Raw genomic sequence first — 24,712 nt, 5'->3', positions numbered from 1 at the left:
AACAAGCAACCCAATCAAAAAATGGGCATAAGATCCAAATAGACATTTCTCCAAAGAAGACATACAGATGGCCAAGAGGCACATGAAAAGATGCTCAACATCACTAATTATTAGAGAAATGCAAATCAAAACTATAATGAGGGGCTTCCCTGATGGCGCAGTGGTTGAGAGTCCCCCGCCATGCAGGGGACATGGGTTCGTGCCCCGGTCTGGGAGGATCCCACATGCCGGGGAGCGGCTGGGCCCGTGAGCCATGGCCGCTGAGCCTGCGCGTCTGGAGCCTGTGCTCCACAACGGGAGAGGCCACAACAGTGAGAGGCCCGCATACCGCAAAAAAAAAAAAGCTACAATGAGATATCACCTCACACTGGTCAGAATGGCCATCATCACAAAATCTACAAACAATAAATGCTAGAGAGGGTGTGGAGAAAAAGGAACCTTCTTTCACTGTTGGTGGGAATGTAAACTGATACAGCCATTGTGGCAAACAGTATGGAGCTTCCTTAAAAAGCTAAAAATAGAATTACCATACGACCCAGCAATCCCACAACTGGGCATATACCCAGAGAAAACCATAATTCAAAAAGACACATGGGGCTTCCCTGGTGGCGCAGTGGTTGAGAGTCCGCCTGCCAATGCAGGGGACACGGGTTCGTGCCCCGGTCCGGGAGGATCCCACGTGCCGCGGAGCAGCTGGGCCCGTGAGCCGTGGCCACTGGGCCTGCACGTCCGGAGCCTGTGCTCCGCAACGGGAGAGGCCACAACAGTGAGAGGCCCGCGTGACGCAAAAAAAAAAAAAAAAAAAAAAAAAAGACACATGCACCCCAGTGTTCATTGCAGTACTATTTGTAATAGCCAGAACATGGAAACAACCTAAATGTCCATCGACAGATGTGGTACATATATATACAATGGAATATCACACAGCCATAAAAAGGAACGAAATTGGGTCATTTGTAGAGACGTGGATGGACCTAGAGACTGTCATACAGAGTGAAGTCAGTCAGAAAGAGAAAAACAAATATCGTATATTAATGCATACTTGGAATCTGAAAAAATTGGTATAGATAATCTTATTTACAAAGCAGAAACAGAGACACAGATGTAGAGAACAAACATATGGATACCAAGGGGGAGGGGGTGGGATGAATTGGGAGATTGGAATTGACATATATACACTATTGATACTATGTATAAAATAGATAACTAATGAGAACCTGCTGTATAGCACAGGGACCTCTACTCAATGCTCTGTGGTGACCTAAGTGGGAAGGAAGTCCAAAGAAGAGGGGATATATGTATACATATAGCTGATTCACTTTGCTGTACAGTAGAAACTAACACAATATTGTAAAGCAACTATACTCCCATAAAAATTTTTTTAAAAAGAAAAAGAAACAGGCTGTGCAAAACACTAGGGTCCTTTTCCCAGTTACCCAGGAGAACTATGATACCATCAGCTGGGGGCAAGGGTCTGAGCAGTCAGCTTCTAACTATGGGACTCACCCTCCCCCAGCCCAGAATAATATATATCACAGCAAAAATCTGGGGGCATAACCCTGAAGGGGAAACTGGACCCAGAGGAAGCAGAAGAGACTGCCACAGCAGGAAGAAAAAGGCCCATTCTAAACAGGAAATCAAATAGGGTGGAAAGAGGTCGTGCTCCAGCCCAGCAGAGGCATGCTGTGTCCACCTTCGCCAGGGGTATGAAGACTTATCAGAAGGCCATCGTCGACCTTAAAAGTAGTTCCTCTTTTAGACAGCAATTTGGCAGTATCTTTTTTTAATGCTCACTCTCTTTCAGCTACTTTATGCTGCTAAGATGGTACCCTACAGGTACAAGCTCACTATTACTTACAAAGCAGCAAGTTTCCTCCAAAATATTACATAAAGTAATTCTTGCTAAAGCATTTTATATAAAAGAAAAAAACTGGTAACATTAATGTTCATCAAGAGAGGACTACTTAAATAAATTGTAGTTCATTACAGTTCATCCCTATGATGCAGTAGACAAAAAGAGTAAGATGTAGCCATACACAAGGGTCTGCCAAGAACTCCAAGATATTGTACTAAGTAAAAAAAAAAATTTTTTTAAGTATAATGAGTACAGAAGGCTTCTATTTGTGTAAGTTAAAAAGCGTAATATATACGTATTTTGTAGGGATACCCAAGAGAGTGCCCTGCTCCCTTAAGAGGGCCTGGGAGAAGATCAGCTGAGCATTTTATACCTTGTGTCCTGTTTGAAACTTTTATCATGGGTACAAGTTGCTTTTATTGAATACATTCTCTAAAGTTTTAAAATAATGGTATAGAAATATGTCTGCTGACACGGAAAGTTGTTCAGAATATACTGCTAAGATTTTTTTAGGCTGGAAAACATACACGTGGAATGAAAAAGACTGGGAAAGCTATATACCAGGGCGCTGCCCGTGACTCCCACTGGGTAGGATTGTGGCGCTTTTCCTGCTCTTTCTGCCTGTCGGCTGCTTCTGTAATAATCACAGGTGGTTTTGTATTAAGATAGCAATAACAATAGCAATAATAACAAAAAGAAAGCTCATCTTAGAGAAGGAAGAGGAACAGAATTGAGGCACAGCTTGGGGCTATGGACAGGTGAAGGCAGAGGCCAGCTGGCCAGAGACTAGGGAAGAGGGGGAGGCAGGACATACCCAGCTGTGTATCTGCATACAGAGAAACCACAATCAGAAGCTCTGGAAATGGTCCTCCTCCCCCAAAGTGCAAGCAGTCTGCAGCAGGGGCAGTGGTGGTGACCCGAGGAGTCCCATCTCTCCACCAGGTCCCAGCTCTGAGGCTCTCTTACTATAGATGGTGTGAGTGGCAGGGAGGCTCCAGAGCACGGCCCTGGGTGGCACCTACTTCTGCAGGGGGCTCACCTCCCTGTCCCCCTGACCCCGAAACCATCCTGGAAACAAGGCAGGATGAACTACCCCCATCAGAGAGAGAAGAAAACAGGCCTAGGGCCACTTAGCTCCAAAGTGTTGGCTGGTGTGACCCCTGGTTCTGAGCTGGAGGGTTTCCTCGTAGTCTGTGGGCTAAAATACCTCCTAACTCGAGGCATCGGGCCAGGGAAGCCTGTGACCGCAGGGGCTGACACTGCCCCTTGTGTGCGACTCTGGCCGGTATCCACACCCCCACAGTTAAAAGGGGACGAGGTGGCTGCTCTGTCTCAGCAGGCAGCAATGGCAGAGCCGCCAGGTTCCATCTCAAGTCAATCGGTGCAAGATCAAAGACACAAAGCAGGCCCACAGCAGTGGGTGGGTGCAAGGGAGTGAGCACAGATAATCATTTTTTATTTCCTTCTCTAAGCACTTCACCGTGTGAAGTCTTACCTTCACACTGCTTCTTCTGTCTCCTCATCACGGTCTCATCAACCTCTGCGTTACCACACTACCTTAAAAATATGATTTTTATTTTCCCTGCTGCGCACAGCTGACAGCTGCAAAGAAAACTATCCAGGAGCTGGTCCCAGGCTCCACAGAAGGCCTGAACAACAGGCAGAAGGCTCTCAGCCCTAAGTCACGCTGACCGAGACAGGGAAAGGAGGAGGACTCATGCGTGCAGTGAGGGGGCTGCCTCCACGTGCTCCTGGGAGGCAGCCTCCCAAGGGGGAAGAGAAGATATCCACGTCTCACTTCTCCACCCCAAGATGACTAAACACCCCACATCTAGCAGAGACAGCTGGCCGTCTGTCTACACTACTTGGTTGTTGGGATTTGGTAATTGCATGGCACAGACTTCAAGGCTCACACTTCCGATGGAAAATGCCAGCTCTAGCCACCAACACTCCACAGCTACTGATTCACAGAGCCACCCTACATCCAAACTGGGCCTGGAAGCCACAGAATGTAGCAGTTAAAAACATGGCTCTGGAGTAAACACTGTCTGGGTTTGAATCCTGTCTGTCTCTTCCAAATGACCTCAACAAATTACTTCACCCCTCTGTGCCTTAGTTTCCTCAGCTGTTGTATGCATTAAATGCACATAAAATGCTTAGCCTAGGATGTGACCCAAAGTAGAGCTTAGTAAATGCTAGCTAAAAGTAATTCACCAGGACACTGCCTACACACACCCACAATGCTGCAGAACCCAATCACCACGCCCAGATCAGGACCTAAGAGCACCAAGACCACGATATGTTCCCAACTGCATCCTCCCCACTCTCACACAGGTGAGTCTCACCATCAGACAGTGAAAAGGGCAAAGGGAGAAAACACAGATTTTGAAAGTAGGGGAGAGCCAAGCCAGAAGAACCTGGGAGCCTTTGTTAAAGGGGGGGTTCGGTACACGGCCCAAACCTCAGACGACCTTGTAAGCCAACTACAAAAGGATGTGATACCTGCTGTGTGCATGCAAGCACGTGCACTCTATAGAAGGAGAGGGCTGGGGAGGGGAGACCAGGAAGAGAGACAGAGATCTTCTGGCGTCTAAGCACTGTCCCTTTGCCACTGCACCAGCAGATGTCCACAAGCTGACCTGGGCCTTGGCCAAGCTCTCAGCTCCTGCTGAAGCAAAGTCTGAACACATCCCTCAAGAAAGTGGCTGGACTAGAGAGGGCTGGACTAGCAACGGCTCCCTGAGAACAGAAAGGAAGTGGGGTACAACACTGGGAAAGGCAGACACAGGAGGGACAGCAGAGAAACAGGAGAGTCAAGGATTAGGGCCAGGAAGAGTCAGAAGAATTCAGAATTGAGGTGACTGGGGAACGTCCTTCACAAAAATCATCATCACTGACATCATCCTAACAACTGGTCCCATTTGTGTCCTCAGAAACAAACCTCAGGAAGAAATGAGAGTCTGTGTAGGCTCCTGGGGTCTGGGGCTTGATGAGAGCAAAAAAGGATGCTGAAAAACAGAAGAAATGCTTGTTGACTTGTGGATCAAGGGGCTAACACAGCACAGGGAGCTGGCAGGTGGGCAGCCAGCAGGCCCTCAGTTAACTTCCCGACATTAGCTGGACACGACACACAGAACAGACAGCAGCTATGCTGGCGTTTGTTTGGGCAGGGGGAAGAATGAGAGGCTTTACTGCAAGGGAAGGAGGTGGCCGTGACTGAATCTATTGATTCATGTGACCAGATCTGTTTCCTAGGTCACTCATGACCTTCGTCCTCAAGTTGAAATAAATACCAATGAAGACTTCTTTCCAGCTAAACATGGTGGGCTGAACATTCATGTTCATCACTACTCCCTCTGAAAACCCCATTAAAATAGCAAGATGACAAGCTCTAGCAGGGAGAATGTCTCCAAGGAAAATAAAATGGACTCAACAGATTATCTGATATACTGAGAAGACTGTTCAGTGTATCTGTCTTACAAGAGTTAGCAGTTGTAGCAGTCACTGTGTAAAAGAAAAAGCATTTTATTAACTGCCTTACTGAATAAAAAGTTTTCTGATAAAAAACTAATTATAACTTATCTCAGCGGTAGAAATGATGTTAGAAGAATAAAGAGAGGGGGAACAGTGTATGTATATGAGGGGGACGTCTATGAAAGCACAATTATTCTCCTGTGAGAAGTCAACAGATAACATCTAAAACTATTAAGTCCAAAAATAGTGGTACAAACGTTTTATTTAGGTAAATAGAGGTAAATATCAGACAAAGCAGCTTTTAGCTAAATCAGCACATGTATTTTAATTCTTTTAGAATTGCAAGTGAGTGGTTCTAGACAGCAAGACTTCATGTGGAAAAGCAGAGCAGGAGACTCTTATCATTATAAGCCTTGCAATAGTATTTGACTTTTCCAAATCGTGGTCATAGAACACATTGGTCAAAATAGAAATTTTCCTAAATGACAAAGATTTATTTCAAGACCTAGGCCAAATTACTCTTCCCCCACGAAGTCTTCTCAGATCTCCTTCCTCTTCTCTCGTGAAAATCACCGTCTGCACCATTCACCCGACAATTAATCACATTCCACTTGGCAATGAGCTGAACTCTTCTATTGTTAATTATCTTTCCACCTGTGTCTTGTCTCCCTGACTAAATTATAACTTGTTCATAGCAGAGCGCACTTCTCATCATCTTTGAGGAGTCCACCACAGACCAGGTTATTAAATCCACAAGTTCAGAGAGGTACAGCCACCCCACTCCCCATTACCTGCATAAGCGTTGGCCTGCTGCAGGAGGTCGGTACAGGTGTGCACGTCTGCAAACGCACGGATACCCAGGCAATTGGTGGGATGCAACTGAGACTGCAGGAAGTCACAGCAGTTCTGGCGAACATCCATGAGCTGCAGCAAGCTGGCTGCTGGGAGCAGCACCTGGAAGAGAAGGTGACATTCTGACTTGCAGGATCCCACCACCAGGGTCTCATCTCCCCAAAGCAGTGTTCTAATCAGACCACACCCAAGCTCAAGGTCTTTGCACGGCTCTCCACTACCTGCCCAAGTAAGTCCAAACTTCTCGGCCTGGACTTTGAGGCAAGCCCAGCCTTAGTCCCCACTACTCTCCACTTCATGGACCCTAAGCCCAACAGATTCTCTGTCTCCCTACAGACCAGCAGTGCCTCCCAGTGGCTAATGTGTATATGAATTCCCCTTGGGATCTTATTAACATGCAGATTCTGACTCAGTAGGTTTAGGGTGGGGCCCAAGAGCCTCCATTTTGAATGAGTACCCAGGCTATGCTTGCAGCTGCTGGTCCATGAACCACACTTTGAGTAACAAGACCCTTATAGGCTGAGTGTTTGTGTGCCCCGCAAAAGTTTATACGTTGAAGCCCTAACCCCAAATTTGGGCGGTATTTGGAGATAGGTTAAAGGAGGTCAGAAGGGTGGGGCCCTAATCCATCAGGGCTGGTGCCCTTATAAGAAGAGAAACAGATACCAGAGTTCTCTCTCTCTCTCTCTCTGTCTACCATGCAAGGACACAAGGAGAAGGTGGCCTTCTGCAAGCTAGTAAGAAAGCCCTCACCAGAAACTCAATCAGCTGGAACCTTGATCTTGTACTTCTAACTTCTAACACTGTGAGAAAATTAGTTTCTGTTGTGTAAGCCATCCACTCTGTGGTATTTTGTTACAGCAGCCCAAGCTAAGACAAACTGGTCCTCCTACCTGGAGAATCACCTGGAGAATTTTTAAAATACTGATGCCTGGGTCTCACCCCCAAAGATTCAACTTAATAGGAATGGGGTGTAGCCTGGACAGTGAGATATTGCTAAAGTTCCCCAGGTGCTTCTAATATATAGCCAAGTTTAGAACCACTGCCCTACAGCCTTTAGCTACTGTCTTCACTCAAAGGTCTTTATTGACTTGTTCACAAGCTCATTCACCATTTAATTACTGAGCACCTGTGGGCCTGCCTTTGTGATTCAGTGGTAGGTAAGCAAGAGAAATCAGACCCCTGATCTTATAGAGTTATCATCTACTGGAACAAGAGCATCATCCCCAAATCCACTGGGACTCAAACAGATACACTCTACTCTCCCATCCAACAGACAAATAATAAAGAACATTTCTGAGTACCTTCTCAGCAAAAGGAGAGCTAAGTTTCCTTTTAAAAGGCCATGAGACACATGAGTATTTATACTGTATCCTGGAAGACAGAAATAGTTCCTGCTCAGGTGTGTGTGCATGTGTTTTTCCTAAAAGCCAGGGAAGACTAGCTTGAACAGGCCAGATGGGCGCTCAGACTGTCAACCCTGGTCAAGCTCCCTAGGGCTTTGCCACAGCTACCAAAGCCTGCCCTCGGATCAAAAACCATGATCATTGTCAGAGTCCTTCTTGACACCAGCTCTGCTACCCCTCCCTCCCGACCCTGTGGGAGGGGTAGATGTTCTGAGAGTGACTTAACAAAAAGAAATTCAGAAAAAAAAAAAATCAGAGCAGAACAGTTTGGCTTGAGACTGCATCACTCAGGGACCCCCAGCATCCATTTCACCCCAAAACAACCCCTGTGTCCTGGGCCTTTGCTCTCAGCTGCCCCCCTGACTCTCAGGGAGAGTGTCTAGGCCAGCCAGACTCCAGGTATTCCCAACCACACGGGCTTGCCCAGGAAGACAAGGGCTGCAGATGCATTTGATTTCTTGACTCAGGGCAGTACAAACTTTTTTTTTTCTTTTTTGAGTGATTTAAATTCTGGAGGCTGACGGTCTCCCAAAACAGCTCTGAGCCTCATCTCTAGCCCTCCTCACCTCCATGGGCTAAGGCCAAAATCTCTGCCCCACTTCCCATTCTTGGGCCTTGTCCCACCACTAGGGTAACCAGCCATCCAGGTTTGCCCCGGACTGAAGAGTTTCCCAGGACACAGGACTTTCAGTGCAAAAACTGGGGCAGTTAGCCACCCTTCCTCACTCCTGCCCGCACACAGATGCCACCAAGAGCCTCCACTAACAGTGGTCCTGCTCCCAAGCTTAAAAGCCTGCTCTCAAAGGGAAGCTCTTCCTACCTGCAGGCTTAAACCTCTCCCTCACGATAGCCAAAGTCTAGAAAACATCTCCTCTCTCCTTCCTCTGCCCTCTCTCTTCCACTACCCTATGTCCCCAGCAATACAACAGTAAATTACCATCCTGTCCTTGGTATTTTCTGAACCACTGATTCATTCCAGAGAAGGAAAAAGATAAGATCACCCGTTCTGGAGACTTTGAGACCGTAAGTGAACATAGCCAGGCTCCAAATCTGACCACCTGAGCTCCATCCCCACTAGACAGCCACGTCCCCACGGAGCAGCCATAAACTGGGAAACTCAATTAACCTGTGAGCTTGCTCAGCCTAGCCAAACAGATTCCAGGACCAGATTAGTCTCTCCCTGAGAGTTAAGTGGAGAACCATTAACCATTCTTGCTGAATACATACCAGGAATGGAAAGTCGTGTTCCAAACCCCCAAATGACCTCCATGACACCCGCCCTGACCAGCACCAGCTATAAACCCTAGAGTTAGGGCCATAGGTTGACCAACCATCCTGGTTTGCTCAAACTTTGCCAGTTTTAGCACTCAAAGTCCTGTGTCCCAGGAGAGCCCTCAATCCTGGGCAAACTGGGCTGGTTGTTCACCCCAGAGACCAGAAACTCGTATCCAGTTACACTAAGAAACCCTGGTGGAGAGGAGTAATCCAATGCTGTCCAGCATACACCCTACTTCGGGCGTGGCAAGCCCCCAAGGGTCAGGTGTGATTAGAGGCTGCAATGGACAGCAGCCCTTTAGGTCCGCAGAGGAGGAATTTCTGAGAGTCCAATCCGCCCCCAGATTGCATACCCGCCAAGCCAAGATGCGATCACGCCAGGGACACACGCCTCCTCCGCCTCCCTGTCCTCTTCTCCCCCACAAAGACAGCCGCAGTTTGGGGCTTAATTTTTCAAGCTCGTGACAACCATCCAAAGAAATGAAATAATAAATACTTTCTGAACACATTCCTTAGATTATACTTTCAGTTTTTAGAACCTCCCTGGATAGAGCTACCCACACAGCTTTCAACTTTCCTACTGTTCACAAAACCCACTTCGCAGACAAAAATGATCAGGCTTTCCACCTCTCCATACACCCTCCTCCCATCCTCTTTGGGTCCACTTCTGCCCGAAAGCATTCCCAAGGTGACTTCCCAAAATGAGCGGGGCTGGTGGTTTCTCTAATTGCCCCTTCCCTCCTTTGTCTTTGATCTTATGCTGCGATCCACTTGCTTCATACAGGAAGGCATGAAGAAAAGCAAAGGGATTCAGAATGCTGAGGAGGGTTTAGAGGCTGGAGGATGTATCACTGCTCAAATGCTGAGTCTCAGGGATAAACAGGGGTCTGGTCCAGTAGGGCTCTAGGGGCTGCACACAAGGCGAGTCAACACAAATCCCCACAGGCTACAAAAGAAAAGAGAGTGAAAAACGTCCAGGAGGTGGTCTTTGCTTCCCTCTCCCACAACAAGGGCTAAAAGAGGATTTCCTCTTCTCTTATCTTGCCTGCAACTCGACTCCCTCAAGCGGCAGCAGTAACAAGATTAGGAACAAGAGGCCAAACTCAGGTCCTCAGCTTGGAAGCAAGACTGTCCTGGTGGAATCACTAGGGCCGTGCTGCTTGGCCCCTGGAAGAAGATTGAGACCTGAGAAGGAGCAGTTGGCTGGAATCGCTGCAGGAAGAGAAGACGACCCTGGGTTAAAAGCTTTCAGCTTGGCTCTCGCCGTCTCAGCATTTTGGTGCTGGGAAAACAGGCCCTGGAATGACCCTCAGCAGAGAGTTTACAGGTTCCCCTCCAGCTTGCAAATGGCTTCCCTCCATTTTTCACATGCAGGCACTGTTTTGTTTTTTTTCCTCTCCCTCGGATAACATGAAAACACAGCAGAGGATATCCCGTCACAGAGTTTAGTTTCCTTTAACAAAAACAAAAGGAAATGCCCTGCCTCAGAATGTACCTACTCCTGGAATTTCAGAGAGGCAGGGCCATGCACAGAGGGAGGGTACCAGCCAGAGGGCCAGGTGGCAAGGCTGCCCAGGGCCTCTGCCCACACCACACAGCAGGGGGTCTGCCTCTGCCAGCACCAGGCATGAGGCCTGGCACAGAAATAGTGCTAAATAAAAATCTACTGAGAGAAAGAAGGGAGAGAGAGAGAGAGAGAGAGAGAGAGGTGTACAGATAGATGAACAGGAGAGCTAGCAAAAAGTACTGTGATTAAATGTGTCACTTAGAATAATTTTTTAATTTTTTTATTGAAGTATAGTGTCACTTAGAATATTGACTTCTCCACTTACCAGCCATGTGACTAAAGGCAAATAACCTCTCTTACCTCTGACTCCTCAACAGTAAAATGAAAATAATAGTACTGCCTTAAAGGCTTGTTGTTGGGCTCAAATGAGATAATACATTTAAAGCAGCTAACCCAGTGTTTGGTGCATAGGAATTCGTCAGTTAAACTGGTTTTTATTATTATTAATTATTACGAGCTGAAGTCAAGATTCTGATCATTCATTTAACGAGAAACTCGAGTTGACCACATCAACAGGGCATAGTGAGCTGGAGAGAGCTGGATTCAAACCCCAACTCCACCCCTTACTACCTGTGTGACCGTGGGTACTACCCACTTAACCCCTTGGAGCATCAGTTCCTTCAACTGTAAGAGAAGAATCATAGTAGAACCTTCTAGTGATGGTTACGATAATTAAATGAAATAATGCATGTGAAATAATCAACACATGCTTGTCTTACAATGAGTATCAATAAGTAACAGTTACGACTTGTTACCTCCACCATAGAAGGGCAGCTCAGACTCTCCAAGGTATGTGTGGCTGGGAAGAGATTTAGGGCATCATCTCCCAGTCACTTAACCAAGCCCCAAGTCTCTGACCCTTGTTTCCCCAGGTGCCTCCATGCTCACCGCCTCAGTGCACCAAATCCTCAACACACACTGTCCTCACAGCTTGTGAGCAACTCTCAGCAGGTACATCAGAGCAGTAAGAAGCAACCACATTTTGATCTAAACTTTCTCTTCTCAACTTTTTTTGTTTTGTTTTCCCCCAAGGTCACCCCTGACCAAACCATAGTTTAAAGTGAGGGATAAAAAGGAAAATAGTTCATATATCTGACTGATTCCAAACAATGCAGTTTCCTGAAGGTTCCACATTGTGCTTCTCAGGAGAGCCCCTGAACATGCAGCCCCCTCCCTACTCCCACATACAAATGAATGCAGCAGGCCCCTCCAGGGGCTCACACGCCAGCAGGGACACAGACAGGTGGAAGAGGAGGCAGGCCTGACCTCCCAGACCTTCCTTCAAGACCCAGCACACAAAACACTTCCTCAGTGAGGCCTGCCCTGACCATCCTCATCAAGGGGGTGATGACCATTGCCTGCTTCCTGGGTACCTCCACCCTGGCCCCTACCACACTGGAGGGCATGCATTTGCCTGGCCACCTGTCTCCACCTTCAGACTATGTGCTCCTTGATGAAAAAGCTTCTGTGTTCACAGTGCTCTCTGTGCCCATACTGCCTGTTGGCACAGGGTGGCACTCCTCTAAGTGCTTTACCTATAGTAATTCATTTAACCTTCATGCCAACCCTATGAGGTTAAGTACGATTATTATGCCCATAATACAGACAAGAATACTGAGGCACAGAGAGGTTAAGGACCTTCTTGGGGGTCACACAGCTAGAAAATGGTGGAGTCAAGGTTTGAAGGCAGACAGTCTAACTCATGACCACCCAACAGAATGGGTACTATTATGATTCCTGTTTTACAGATAAGAAAACTGATCCTTGAGGCAGCATGTCAGGGAGGGTATCAGAGAAGCTCTAGTAGAAAGGAAGCAGAACAAACCAGAGGCTGGCAGAGTAAGTGTCTTCTCTGATCAGAGGTCACTGAGTCCCATGCCCTCACTTTACAGTCAGGAGACTGACCCCCTGCAGTGGGAAAAGGCAAGAATAAGAGTACTGTGTGAATGAACGTCAAAGCTGAGGCCTGGACCCAGGTCTCCATTCAGACTTGATTCCTGCCTCATCTTTAGTTCTGCATGCCCTCTGAACCTGCACGTCTTCACGCTGGCTCCCTCCCCACGACGCTACAAAGTAGTTTTTAAAAGTAATGGTGACGACATTTTCTCCAGAGTCCTCGGATTACGCTATCTGTTGCTACCTGCCTTAAGGTAGCTGGTGCTGTAGAGACCACCACTGGGTTAGACCAAAGTTGCAAAGATAAATACCCAGCCAGGCAAAAAGGATCCAGAATGGAACATCTTCTAACTACCTAAGCTTTTAAACACTTTGTACTTTACAGGGAAAAAAAGCTTATTAAATAAACACATGTAGAAAAGGGAGAAAAAAGCTGGTTCCAATTATACAAGTCTACAATCTCCCCTAAACAGTGTTTTAAGTTTGTTTGGTTTTGTTTTGTTTTAGTGACCTAAAACAACAAACAAATTTATTTTCTTACATCTGGAAGTCGGAAGTCCCAAATGGGTTTCACCAGGCTAAAATCAAGGTGTCAGCAGAGGTGAGCTCCTTCTGGAGGTTCTGAGGGAGAATACGTTTCCTTGCCCTTCAGGCTTCTAAAGGCACCCACATTCCTTGGCTCATGGCCTCCCTATCTTCAAGGCCAGAAACATCAAACTGAATCCTTGCCAGGTCACATCGCTCTAGTTCTCTCATTCCACCTCCCTCTTCGATTTAAACACCCCTAGCTATTACCCTGAGCCCACCTGGATAATCCAAGCTAATCTCCCATCACATGTTCAGCTGATTAGCAACATTAATTCCATCTGCAATATTAATTCCTCTGACATTCACCCTAACATATTCACAAAATTCCAGGGGTTAGAACACGAACATCTTTGGGGGCTACTATTCTGCCTACCACACTGTATGATTAATAAGTTACTGATATACCCTAATGCGAGATTTTTAAAAATTATTTATACCCCTGCATATTTTTAGGTTGACATCTAGCATTATTCATTAGAGTTGAAAGGATGTAATTTCTGGCATTTTGTGAATCTTAATATTTATATCAGTCTCAAAAGTACCTAAATGAATTTAAATGTCATGGTGATTTGAAATCACTATCACCCATTAAAAAAATTTTTTTCCATACATGCCCTATACATATTTTATACTAAATTACTTTGCACTTACTGTTACTGCCCAAAAGTCATTCAGCTGTTTAAATTCCGCTGCTAGACCTAGTATGTAACCATGACCTCGCCCACTCTACTCTGGATGGGAAAGACCAAAAATAATGGAATGGCTATGCATTTTACTGTGTATAAAATAAACCTCAATTTTAAAAGGGCAGGGAAGGATTATACCAGATCACTGTAGAAACTGTGCCACCCAAAAGTCTGTCTAGGGGCCAGAGACAAAAGCAGTCTGTACCTTGGGGCAGGCTCTGCAGGCCCAAATGCAGGGTGCGTCAGACCCTCAGTCTGCCTGTGCCCTGACACCCCCAGCAGAGTACCCTTCATCACGCCAAGCTAACTTCCATTCATCCTGCAGTCCTCAGCTCAAATCTTGTCTCCTGAAAGAGCCCTTCCTAGATTCCCTCCTTCATCCAAATTGTTCCTTTCCTTCAAAGGACTTATCACAATTTGTGCATAAACATTACTTGTGTGCTTATTTGGTGAGTGTCCATCTTCACCCCTAGACCACAAATTCCATGAAAGCAGGCAATGGAATGACCTCTGCTCACTGGTACAAACACAGTGCCCAATAAAGTGTCTGGCATGTAAGAGGCACTCAAACATCTGAGCCAAATGGAATCAATACACGATTATCAATTCGGCCTCCCAAATACCTCAATCCTAGAAGAGGGGATGGTGTTCTGGATAAGGGAAATAGGCATTTTGGTCACCAGAGAGGTATCGGCCTATTCACCTAAATAAGGTGAAATTTTGCTTTAAAAAAAAAAAGAAGGAAGAAAAAACCTCCATATCCCACACAATTTCCATTACTTTAATTAAACAGTAAAATCCTTAATGACAAGAAATAGTGTATCCTGCGTCTGTGTTTGGCCTGGTGACTCATAGCGTTCCAGCGTGGGCCACACCCTCAACCATCTTCCCTTCTGAAGCATGACGCTGATGTCTCACGTCCCCACAGTAAAGATCCACACCTTTAGGTGAAGCAGTGTCTTCACTGGCTCCTATTTCAAGGCTCCAGATGGCTTGGGATGAGGGCAGGGTGGCGAAAGGAGGAAAAGGCACAGACAACATGTCTCAGAGCAACATGCCCCTACTGACACTCAAGCCTGGTGCTTGGCACCTCCACAGGCTCAGAGGCATTTCGCTGACGAACAGTTAGACAAGAAAGACTTTTAACAGCCTCACAAGCCAATACTCAAAATCCCTGAGATGAGATAATGACTGAGGAGAAAAGGGGTCACCCAGGCTTCTAATTCTTCCTTTACCAACACTTTAAACCAGCATGAGTTAAAGACTTTCTGCTCTGGAGCCCAAGCTCATTCAGAGGGATTTTGGCCTAGTGGTTAAGAACGTGGGTCCCATGGTCAGGCAGGCAGGAGTCTGACGGTCGTTCACCCTGGCCATGTGACCCAGGGCAAGTCACCTACTCTCTCTGGAGCTTCAGTTTCCTCTCCAGTTACCAACTGAGTTGTTGTGAGGGTTAAATGAAATGATGATGTAAAACAGTGGGCCCCGAACATACAATACACTGAGCTATTAGTTGGAGCTGAATTTACCTGGACGTTCTCTTCAGTCACCTCAATCTCGGCCGTATAGATGTAGTCAATCAGCTTACTCAGGGTCTGCCCATCCACATCCTTGATTTCTATCTTCTTGGCTTTACTCTCAGACATGTCACCTACAGTTCAAAACAAAAACAAAATGGACATGAACTTGGTGCCTAGGGTGTGCTTAACTTTCACATGGCCTCCTGTCCTGTCTTGGCAACATAAAAGCACTGTCTGTGCTCCCGGAGGCAGCAGAAGGGCTCAGGCCCAGAGGAAGATAGACCAGCTGACATCAAGGTCACAACAACTCTGGGTCTGTGATCATCCACAAACCCAATTTCAAGCATTCCCCATTCTATCTGTTGCCCATTTCCACTCTGAAGGCAAATCTATACGGGATAAAGCATTCAACCAAGTTACTGCAAACTTGTACACAGGGGCCAGGGAAAGTGAACGAGATATGCACCTGTCCTCAAGAAGGAGCACCTGTTCTAGTAGGGCAGATATATAAAAATATATGAGATGATAAGAGCTTAATAGAGGTATATGCAAAGTACCAGTAGAACAACAATTTCTTAAAAAAACAATTATTGAGTGCAAACTATGGCCAAGCACTGTGCTAAGCACTTTAAACTGTTGCCTATTTTAATCAACAACCTATGAGTGTTATTAATATCATCCCCATATTACAGATGAAGAAACTGAGGCACAGGAGTGTAGGTAATTCATTTTGCCTACAGTCATACATCTAGGAAGGGGCCAGGCTGGGATTGAAAGCAGGGAGTCTGACTCTAGAGCCCCACACTTGTAATCACTATGGTGTATTGAATCCCAAGAATGCAGACGATAGAGCAACAAACCCTGTCTGGGGAATCCAGGAAGGCATCCTAATAGGAGGTCACATTTGAGCTGGGTATTCCACATGCAGCAGAGGTGAGGAAGGACGAGCTGGATGCAGGAATCATCAGTGCAAAGATAGGGAAGTGCCAAAAGTATAAATGTGGGGAACAGTGAGAGGGCAGCACAGCTGGTACGTGGGGTGACAGTGAGAGGAAGGAGGCTGGAGAGGTAGATAGGGGCCAGGACTTGCAGAGCCCAGCAAACCATGCAAATGAGTTTGCACTTTATCCTAAGAGTAGCACCACTGAAAGGTTTTAAACAAGGGAATGACATCAACAGATGGGTGTCTTTGAATGAAATTTTGGATGTACTGGTGGAAGCTGGATCAGAGGCAGGGAGAACAGATGGGAGGCCCTGACAATAATCCAAAAAAGAGAAGACAGAGGCCTGTGAACTAGGGCAGCAGTGGCACCACATGTGCAGTCCCGAGGCCCCTGACTTCAGCCTGCCCTCTCTATACAGCGCACAGCTCTATCTAGAGCCAGCCTCCTTCAACAAGGGCTGCTGATTTCAGAAGGAAAAGACAGGCAAGACATGTGTCTTTGTAGACTGAAATGAAGGGCAACATGACTACTAGAAACAGGGATTCAGAAGTCCTTATGTGAGTGTGAAAACTGAGCCTGGGCGGTTGTTTTCTCTCTGTGGAATCTGTGCACTGGAGCCAAGAAAATAAAGTACAGTACAGCATGTGGGCTGCAGACGCCCACCTCCAAGCTGCATGGACTGCACATGATTCTTCCACCAATCCCCAGTTCCCACCCTGACACAGTTCTAGATATGAATGACTCTGAACAGGGAGGAAAGGTGGGGGCGGGGGACCTATTCCAGACGTTGCCGGCTCCCACTGCTGCCAGATCAGGTAGCCCAGAGACCCCCAGTTGGTTCTCTCTGACTGTAGTAGAAGCCAGTGAAAAGTCTTCAGCACAAAGAGCCCTGAGACAGGATGAAGAGGCAAAGAGGAAACAGGAAAAGACAGTGGGTTTCTCCTCTGCCTATAAAACAGGCTCTCACAATCTCTTTCTTGAATTTACTCTAAGACAAACAAGAACATACACGCGGGTTTCCCTGGTGGCGCAGTGGTTGAGAGTCCACCTGCCGATGCAGGGGACACGGGTTCGTACCCCGGTCCAGGAATATCCCACATGGGGTGGAGCGGCTAGGCCCGTGAGCCATGTCCGCTGAGCCTGCACGTCCGGAGTCTGTGCTCCTCTCACAACAGTGAGAGGCCCGTGTACCGCAAAAAAGAAGAAAAAAAAAAAGAACATACACGCAAGGAAATCAGAAGTTAAATTCATCTCTCCAAACAGCTACTAAGACATTCACAAATAAAGGTCCAGTTGGTAATTATATTGCAAAAGATCATCAAAGATAGCCAATTCTTAGTTTAAGAACTTGGACCTTAGAGGGACTTCCCTGGTGGTACAGTGGTTAAGAATCTGCCTGCCAACACAGGGGACGCAGGCTCGAGCCCTGATCCGGGAAGATGCCCCATGCCGCGGGGCAACTAAGCCCGTGCACCTCAGCTACTGAGCCTGCGCTCTAGAGCCTGTGCTCCTTTATAAGAGAAGTCACTGCAATGAAAAGCCCGCGCATGGCAACCAAGAGTAGCCCCTGCTCACCGCAACTAGAGAAAGCCCACGCGCAGCAACGAAGACCAAACACCCAAAAAATAAATATATAAATAAATTTTATAATAAAAAAAAACTTGGACCTTAGAAAAACGAGCAACCAGCAACCTGACTGCAAGAACCAAGAGACTCAGAAGCCCTTAGTGAGTGTGAAATCAGAGCCTGGCCTGATTGCTTTCTCTCTATGGAATTAGAGCTTGGGAGTCAGCTTAGGGTTTTGTAACTTGGGGGTAAACAAATGGAAACTCCTGAAATTGCATGAAAACATTTGTATATGTGGGCAAAAGTTTGATTTTCTGAGGGGATGAACAAATCATTTTCATCAGTCTCAAATGTCCAAAAAACATTAAAACACAGTTTTCTAGATGGTGGGACTTTGGGAGATTTTTTTTCTTGCTTCTTTATGTGAATCAAAAGTTTCTAATTTCTACATTAAGTACTTAAAACTCCAACAAGCAAGGAAAAAATGGAAAAAAAGAAAACCTAGGGCCTCAGAGACATGTATTTTCTGAGAAATTTACCTTATAGGAAATTGGAGACCTATATAAATCATAAGGACTCATAAAATGCAATTTAATATCTCTATGAACCAGTAGAAATCACTGCACCAAACTAAGACATCAGTTTAAACAAACCCTGAAAGTGGCAGTAATAATAGTTGCTACTACATGCAGGCCCTCAGGGTTTACACACATTATTTCATTTAGCCCTTGCAATGACCCCAGGAGGTACTAGATATTACTTCCATTTTACAAATTATAGAACTGGCATATCAAGAGGCACTTGCACACAGCTAGTAAGATGCAGGGCTTGGATCTGAACCGTGGCCTAACTCTAGACCTCATGTCATTTCTAATAAATCCCTCTATAATTTAAACCTGACCCTAACTAATGGCTTTGATAAAAGTATTCCCAAACAAAGCCTATGTCCAAATTCTGAGCCAACTTATACTTATTACCCAGTAAGCAAGAACGAAGAGAGATGGGATCTTGTCCTCAACACCTAACAGAGTGCGTGACATATAACAAGCACTGAAAAAATATTTGTTGGTACAAGGAAAGAAAGAAAGAAGAGAGGCTTTCTTTTGACACCTCATAAATCCACAGACTCTGATAATTCTAAAGAGGGAGAAATCATCAAAGGCTTGGTCATTCTTACTCCTTCACTCACCTCCGTTACTTTGACAAATATTTCTAGAGAACAGAACATACGCCCAATAAGTCCTTCTCTATTGAAGGTCAACCCAAGAGAACTGTTCTGCTGGTTTTTCTCAAGAGGCCCAGCCCAGCCACTTCAGACTCTGAACTTTCAGAAAAGAGGAAATGCAGATGGCCAACACGCACATGAAAAGATGTTCAACATCACTATTCATCAGTGAAATGCAAATCAAAACCACAATGAGGTATCATCTCACACCTGTCAGGATGGCTATCATCAAAAAGAACACAAATAACAAATGCTGGTGAGAATGTGGAGAAAAGGGAACCCTCCTACCACTGTTGGTGGGAATGTAAATTGGTGCAGCCACTGTGGAAAACAGTATGGAGGTTTCTCAAAAAACTAAAAATAGAACTACCTTATGACCCAGGAATTCCATTCCTTGGTATACATAAAAAAAAAAATAAAAAAAAAAACCCAAAACACTAATTTGAAAAGATACATGCATCCCAATGTTCACAGCAACATTATTTACAATTGCCAAGATATGGAAGCAACCAAAGTGTCGATCAACAGATGAGTGGATAAAGAAGATGTAGTTTATATACACAATGGAATACTACTCAGCCATTAAAAAGAATGAAATTTGCAGCAACATGGATGGACTTGGAGGGTATTATACTATGCAAAATAAGTCAGACAAAGACAAATTCTGTTTGACATCACTTATATGTGAAATCTAAAACATACAACAAATTAGTGAATACAACAAAAAAGAAGCAGACTCACAGATACAGAGAACAAACTAGTGGTTACTACTGGGGAGAAGGAAGTGGGAAGGGGCAATATAGGGTAGGAGATGAAGAGGTACAAACTATTAGGTATAAAATAAGCTACAAGGATATATTGTACAACACAGAGAATACAGTCAATATTTTATTTTTGTATTTATTTATTTTGGCTGCATTGGATTTTTGTTGCTGCGCGTGGGCTTTCTCTAGTTGCAACAAGCAGGGGCTACTTTCGGTGTGGTGTGCGGGCTTCTCATTGCAGTGGCTTCTCTTGTTGCAGAGCACGGGCTCTAGGCACGTGGGCTTCAGTAGTTGTAGCACGCGGGCTCTAGGGCACAGGCTCAGTGGTTGTGGCGCACGGGCTTAGTTGCTCCATAGCATGTGGGATCTTCCCAAACCAGGGCTCGAACCCATGTCCCCTGCACTGGCAGGTGTATGCTTAACCACTGCGCCACCAGGGAAGCCCAGTCAATATTTTATAATAACTATAAATGGAGTATAACCTTTAAAAATTGTGAATCACTATATTGTACACCTGCAACTTATATAATATTGTACAGCAACTATACTTGAATTAAAGGAAGAAAAAAAAGAAAATGTCTGTTTGTTGCACATCTTTTGTCCTCTGTTAACAACATATCCTGTTCTTCCAGATAGATCATGATCTACTCAAGGGCAGATATCTGTTCATTCATTCACTCAACAAACATGTATCAAACAGTCCCCATGGGCAAGGCCCAGAGGACACAGTGGTGAACAAGTCATGTTCCCTGCCCTCATGGAGCTCAGTCTAGTAGAAAGAGGGATAAGTAAACCAACAATTACAAAGTATGTTAAATGCTAGAAAAGGAGGTTCAGCTTAAAAGGTTCTTAAGCAGGGAAGCCTATACCCTGAATTGTATGCAAAATGATGAGTACACAGGAGCACACATTTACTATTTTTTGTGGAAAGAATCCATTGTTTTCATCAGACTGATTCGTAATGGTTAAGAACCACTGATCTAACATGAGATCTGGAGGAGTCATGGTTGTTCAGAAGAGCAGTGAGTATGAGGGAAGAATATTCCAGGCAGATAGAATAGTGTATGTAAAGGTCCAGAGGTAAGAAAGAACATGACCTATTCTGGGACCATAAGAAGTTGAGTCTGGCAGAAGCACAGCATGAAAAGGGAGGAAGGGGGAGAGGAGCTGGAGATACAAGCAGGGTCTGGACCACTTGAAGGCCTTGTGGGCCATGCTGAGAAGTTCATACTTCATTCTAAGGGCAATGGGGAGACCTTGACAGACTTTAAGCAAGTAAGGGATACATTCGATTTTTTCTTTTGGAAAGATCACTAAAGCTACAGCATAGAAAATGGGTTTGGGGTGAGGGAACAAAATAGGAGGCAAGTTGACCAATTAGAAGGCTGCTGCAGTAAATCAGGTGAAAGATGATGGCAGCCTGGATTAAGGGTCTGTGTCTTGAACTTCTTTAAATCCTCAGGCTCTACTTTAAGACCTTGCACGTAGAAGTCTCCAAGAACCGTAAAGAGCCCAGGAAAGCAAGTCATGGTTCTCGACGTAGCAAGCACACCACATGCACAACAGAGCTCTTTTTAGGTGGAAGATTGCCCAAGGGGGAACAGGAGGGAGGAGGTGCATCTTGAGGAGCCAGGAGGGACAACCTTTCACCATCACAGAAGACTTTGGAAGGCTATGAAATCACTGGCTCATCCTCTAGATCACAGTATAAACCCAACCCTATTATTCAGCCAAAGAAGCCTCAAGAGTGAGAAAGGAATGGTAGAGTGGCTGCGAAGTCTTTCTGAAGGACCAGACATAGACCACCAACCACCCCTACAAAGCTGTATGGCAAAGGGAAGAAAAAGTGCATTCAGGAAGCCTTGTGTCATGGAACTCTTCCTCACTCCTCAGCTGAATCCTTACTGTTTTAATTTAATTTCATGATCTGGGTAAAAAGAAAACAGAAGGTCCTTATCCTTTGCACAGTGATCCTGCATGGGTGTTAAGGTGGTTATTAAACTCTCTTACCACGAACCTTCATCTGTCTAAGTCCTAATATCTGGGTTGCCAACTCATTTGGCTAAAGCTGAGACCTATGTCACATGTTAACATCACATGAGAAAAAGAAATACCCTGTCACGTCCCTGAATCCCAGCTAAACCTCCTGCAGGTGAGCAGCCTATGCCATTTAACTGCAAAAGGCTGACCTCTGTCTCCTGTAAAGTAAGGACATTCCCGGCCCTGCCTTTAAGCCAAGGCTATGTGAGAGTCAAAGGAGATAATGAGAGTCTGAGAACTGTGGCAGCAGGATTCAGCAGAGCTGCAATGATGGATATCACCCCAGCACCCAACCTCCCTGGAATCTCGTCCTTCCTCCACTTGGAAAGGTCTTTCTGCTCAGCTAGGGGCACATGGAGCACCAAGTCAGGAAGGAAATGCCTTCCTGATATGAAACAGAGATGTTTCATATCACCCCTAACCACCATCAGGGCAGCTGGTATCAGAGCCACCCCACACATCCACATGAGCTCTGTAAACTATGATGTGCTCTACACATAATAAGAGTAAACTTTATTAAGTACCTATTCTGTATTGGGTGCCTTATTTCCCTTACCTGTATCTGTTCCCTGGTTATTGTTATTATTGTTTTATTGTTGTTATTCCAGTCTCATAAACAAGCAAAGAGGATCATAGAGGTTAAGTGAATTCCCTACAAACCGATCAGGTGCTGGAGTCAGGTCACGATGGCTCCAAAGCCCTTTCCAAGACACCACACCATCTCCCAATGCAAGGTGGCATTACCACCCCTGTGTTTAATCCTCAGCAAAGAGGCCTCTGCATCAATAACTCCAAACCTCCTCTATGAACATTCATAAAACATTTCTTACCAGTGATCCTCCCCAGTGATGATCTAAATTTCAAGGCTGAGCTACTCCAAGTCCAGACAAGTCTACCGCAGATCATCTTGGTCAAATCAGTTGCACCTTAATGGGTGCTGGTGGGTGTCTGAATAGTGGTCTCTTTTCCTAGACACTACAAAGGCCTATGTTGAACTATATCCAAATCAATTCCTGAAAAACTCACCATTTCCTTAGAGGCAAAACCCTCAGAAACCAGACCCTATCTACTCCGACTAATCTCTCAAGGCCCTCTTTATACAAAGAAAGGATTCTACTCCCTAGTGCTCCCTTCCTCCCTGCCCCACTGCCTTGGATTAAGTCTTGCTAAACTGCATGTTACGCAAAGATCTTCAAAAACATCAATACATCATACAAACACTCAGAACACAGACATAGGCCAGGGCCTGGCAGAGTCAGGCATAAAGAAAGGGTGAAACAATGGTTCTATGGGATGAGTGCATGCCTGGAGGTAAGAGGGCCAGGCCCTAATTTTTCTGCTTGAGGCTAGTTGGTGCTCACATTCCAAGCCCCTTGCCTCTTACCTCCAGCACATTCCTGACTCTCCTCCCTATTTCTGTTCACCATATATTCGAAGACACCAGTTGAATATCAGCCTACATCTAATAAAAACTGGACTGTAACTTTTCTTTAAAAAAACAAAGCCGGGGCTTCCCTGGTAGTCCAGTGGGTAAGAGTCTGCACTCCCAATGCAAGGGGCCCGGGTTCAATCCCTAGTCGGGGAACTAGATGCCGCATGCGTGCCACAACTAAGAGTTCACATGCCGCAGCTAAGAGTCCGCATGCTGCAACTAAGAAGTTCCCATGTCACAACTAAAAGTCTGCATGCCACAACTAAAAGATCCATATGCCACAACGAAGACCCAGTGGAGCCTAAATAAATAGAAAAATAAAAACAAATAAAAAATTAAAAAGCCAATTTAATCAGCCACTGCATGTAGCACAACAGAGCCAGAAGATGGGACAGCTCACTCCCAGGGCTTCTTTTGGGATGGAGTTCAAATGTCTTTTAGCCATGGTGATGAGCCTAAGACACTTAGTCCACATATTCTTTAGAACTTGGTTCTTTTAACACCATAAAATGGGATTGTTTTCAAAGTTTTGGATGACATGAAGGGATCCATATGGAGTACAAACACTATAGTACACAGAACACATAGAAAAGGGCATGATAAAAAGAGGGAAAAAAAACTGACTGGGCTATTTTGGGGAAATTATCTTCCCCTGGGATGGAGGTGCTAGATGGGGGGATGGGATCAGAGGGAATTTTAAGTATTCCATATTCACAGAGAAAAGGAGGACAAGACCAGCCCTTCTGGCCTCTCCAATCACACTATGCTGAAGGAGTGGAGAGCAACTCAGGTGACTGCCCATCCCAGACCTTCTCACAGGTTGGCTGCCTTTGGACACTCTTCTGTGGGCACTCAGACCTCAGTTTCACACTTATTACAAGTTATTCTGGGAAGGATATGGTCAAGGAGTGGAGCTGGTATTTGGAACCATCACAGGACATTTGGGCAATATGAACTCAGAGGACAAAAAAATAAAAACACTTTAAGCCTCAGTAAAAGATCTTAATCATACCACTCAAGTCAGAAGAAAGTCACATGTATTTCCTTTTCTTTGGGGCCTTAAACATGCTGATAGAAATGGACTCAACGAGAGTCAGCTGGGCCTTTTCATTACTAATTTTATGCATTTTGAAGCTGAACCTGATAATTAGAACAAAATTTTGCAATGTTACTTTTTTTTTTGTACCTGTTTACCAAGGTTTAAGCAAAACCAAGGGGCCTCAGAAAATACACGAATCTGATGTACTGCCGATGGAAGCGTAAGCTGGTACAACTGTTCTAAGTGTTGTGGAACTGAGGCACGTGTCTCACAAGAATTCAAAATGTGCACACACTTTAACCAAGTATTTTTTATTCTAGGGATCTAAGGAAATAATCAGGAATGTAAGTAAAGACTAAGTTGCAAGGATGCCCATTTTAGCATTATTTACAATAGCAAAATATTAGAAAGAACTATAATTTCCAACCAATAAGGAAATGGATTTTCAATTCGGATGCATATGATGGAATCTTATGAGGCCATTAAAATAATGATGTAGATGTGATTTCATTGCCATGAAAATATATTGACAATATAGCGCTAAGTTCAATTAAGCAAATTTTCATTGAGCACCTACCGTACGTAA

At 45.2% G+C, this 24,712-nt stretch overlaps 1 protein-coding gene across 1 annotated transcript in view; it reads right to left on the bottom strand.

Annotated features, from left to right (window-relative positions):
* KLHL3 (kelch like family member 3) overlaps positions 1-24,712 on the bottom strand; it is a 110,589-nt gene that overhangs the window by 55,099 nt on the left and 30,778 nt on the right. Inside the window, exons 4-5 of the mRNA XM_060008792.1 lie at positions 15,126-15,247; positions 6,121-6,283 (exon numbers count right to left, since the gene is read on the bottom strand). Coding sequence (XP_059864775.1) covers positions 6,121-6,283; positions 15,126-15,247 — 285 coding nt within the window. The remainder of the gene's footprint in view (positions 1-6,120; positions 6,284-15,125; positions 15,248-24,712) is intronic.

Source organism: Delphinus delphis, chromosome 3 (genome assembly GCF_949987515.2).
Source record: "Delphinus delphis chromosome 3, mDelDel1.2, whole genome shotgun sequence".
Lineage (NCBI taxonomy): Eukaryota > Metazoa > Chordata > Mammalia > Artiodactyla > Delphinidae > Delphinus > Delphinus delphis.
The sequence above is the reverse complement of the archived record's forward strand: the minus strand, read 5'-3'. Positions and strand labels throughout refer to the sequence as shown.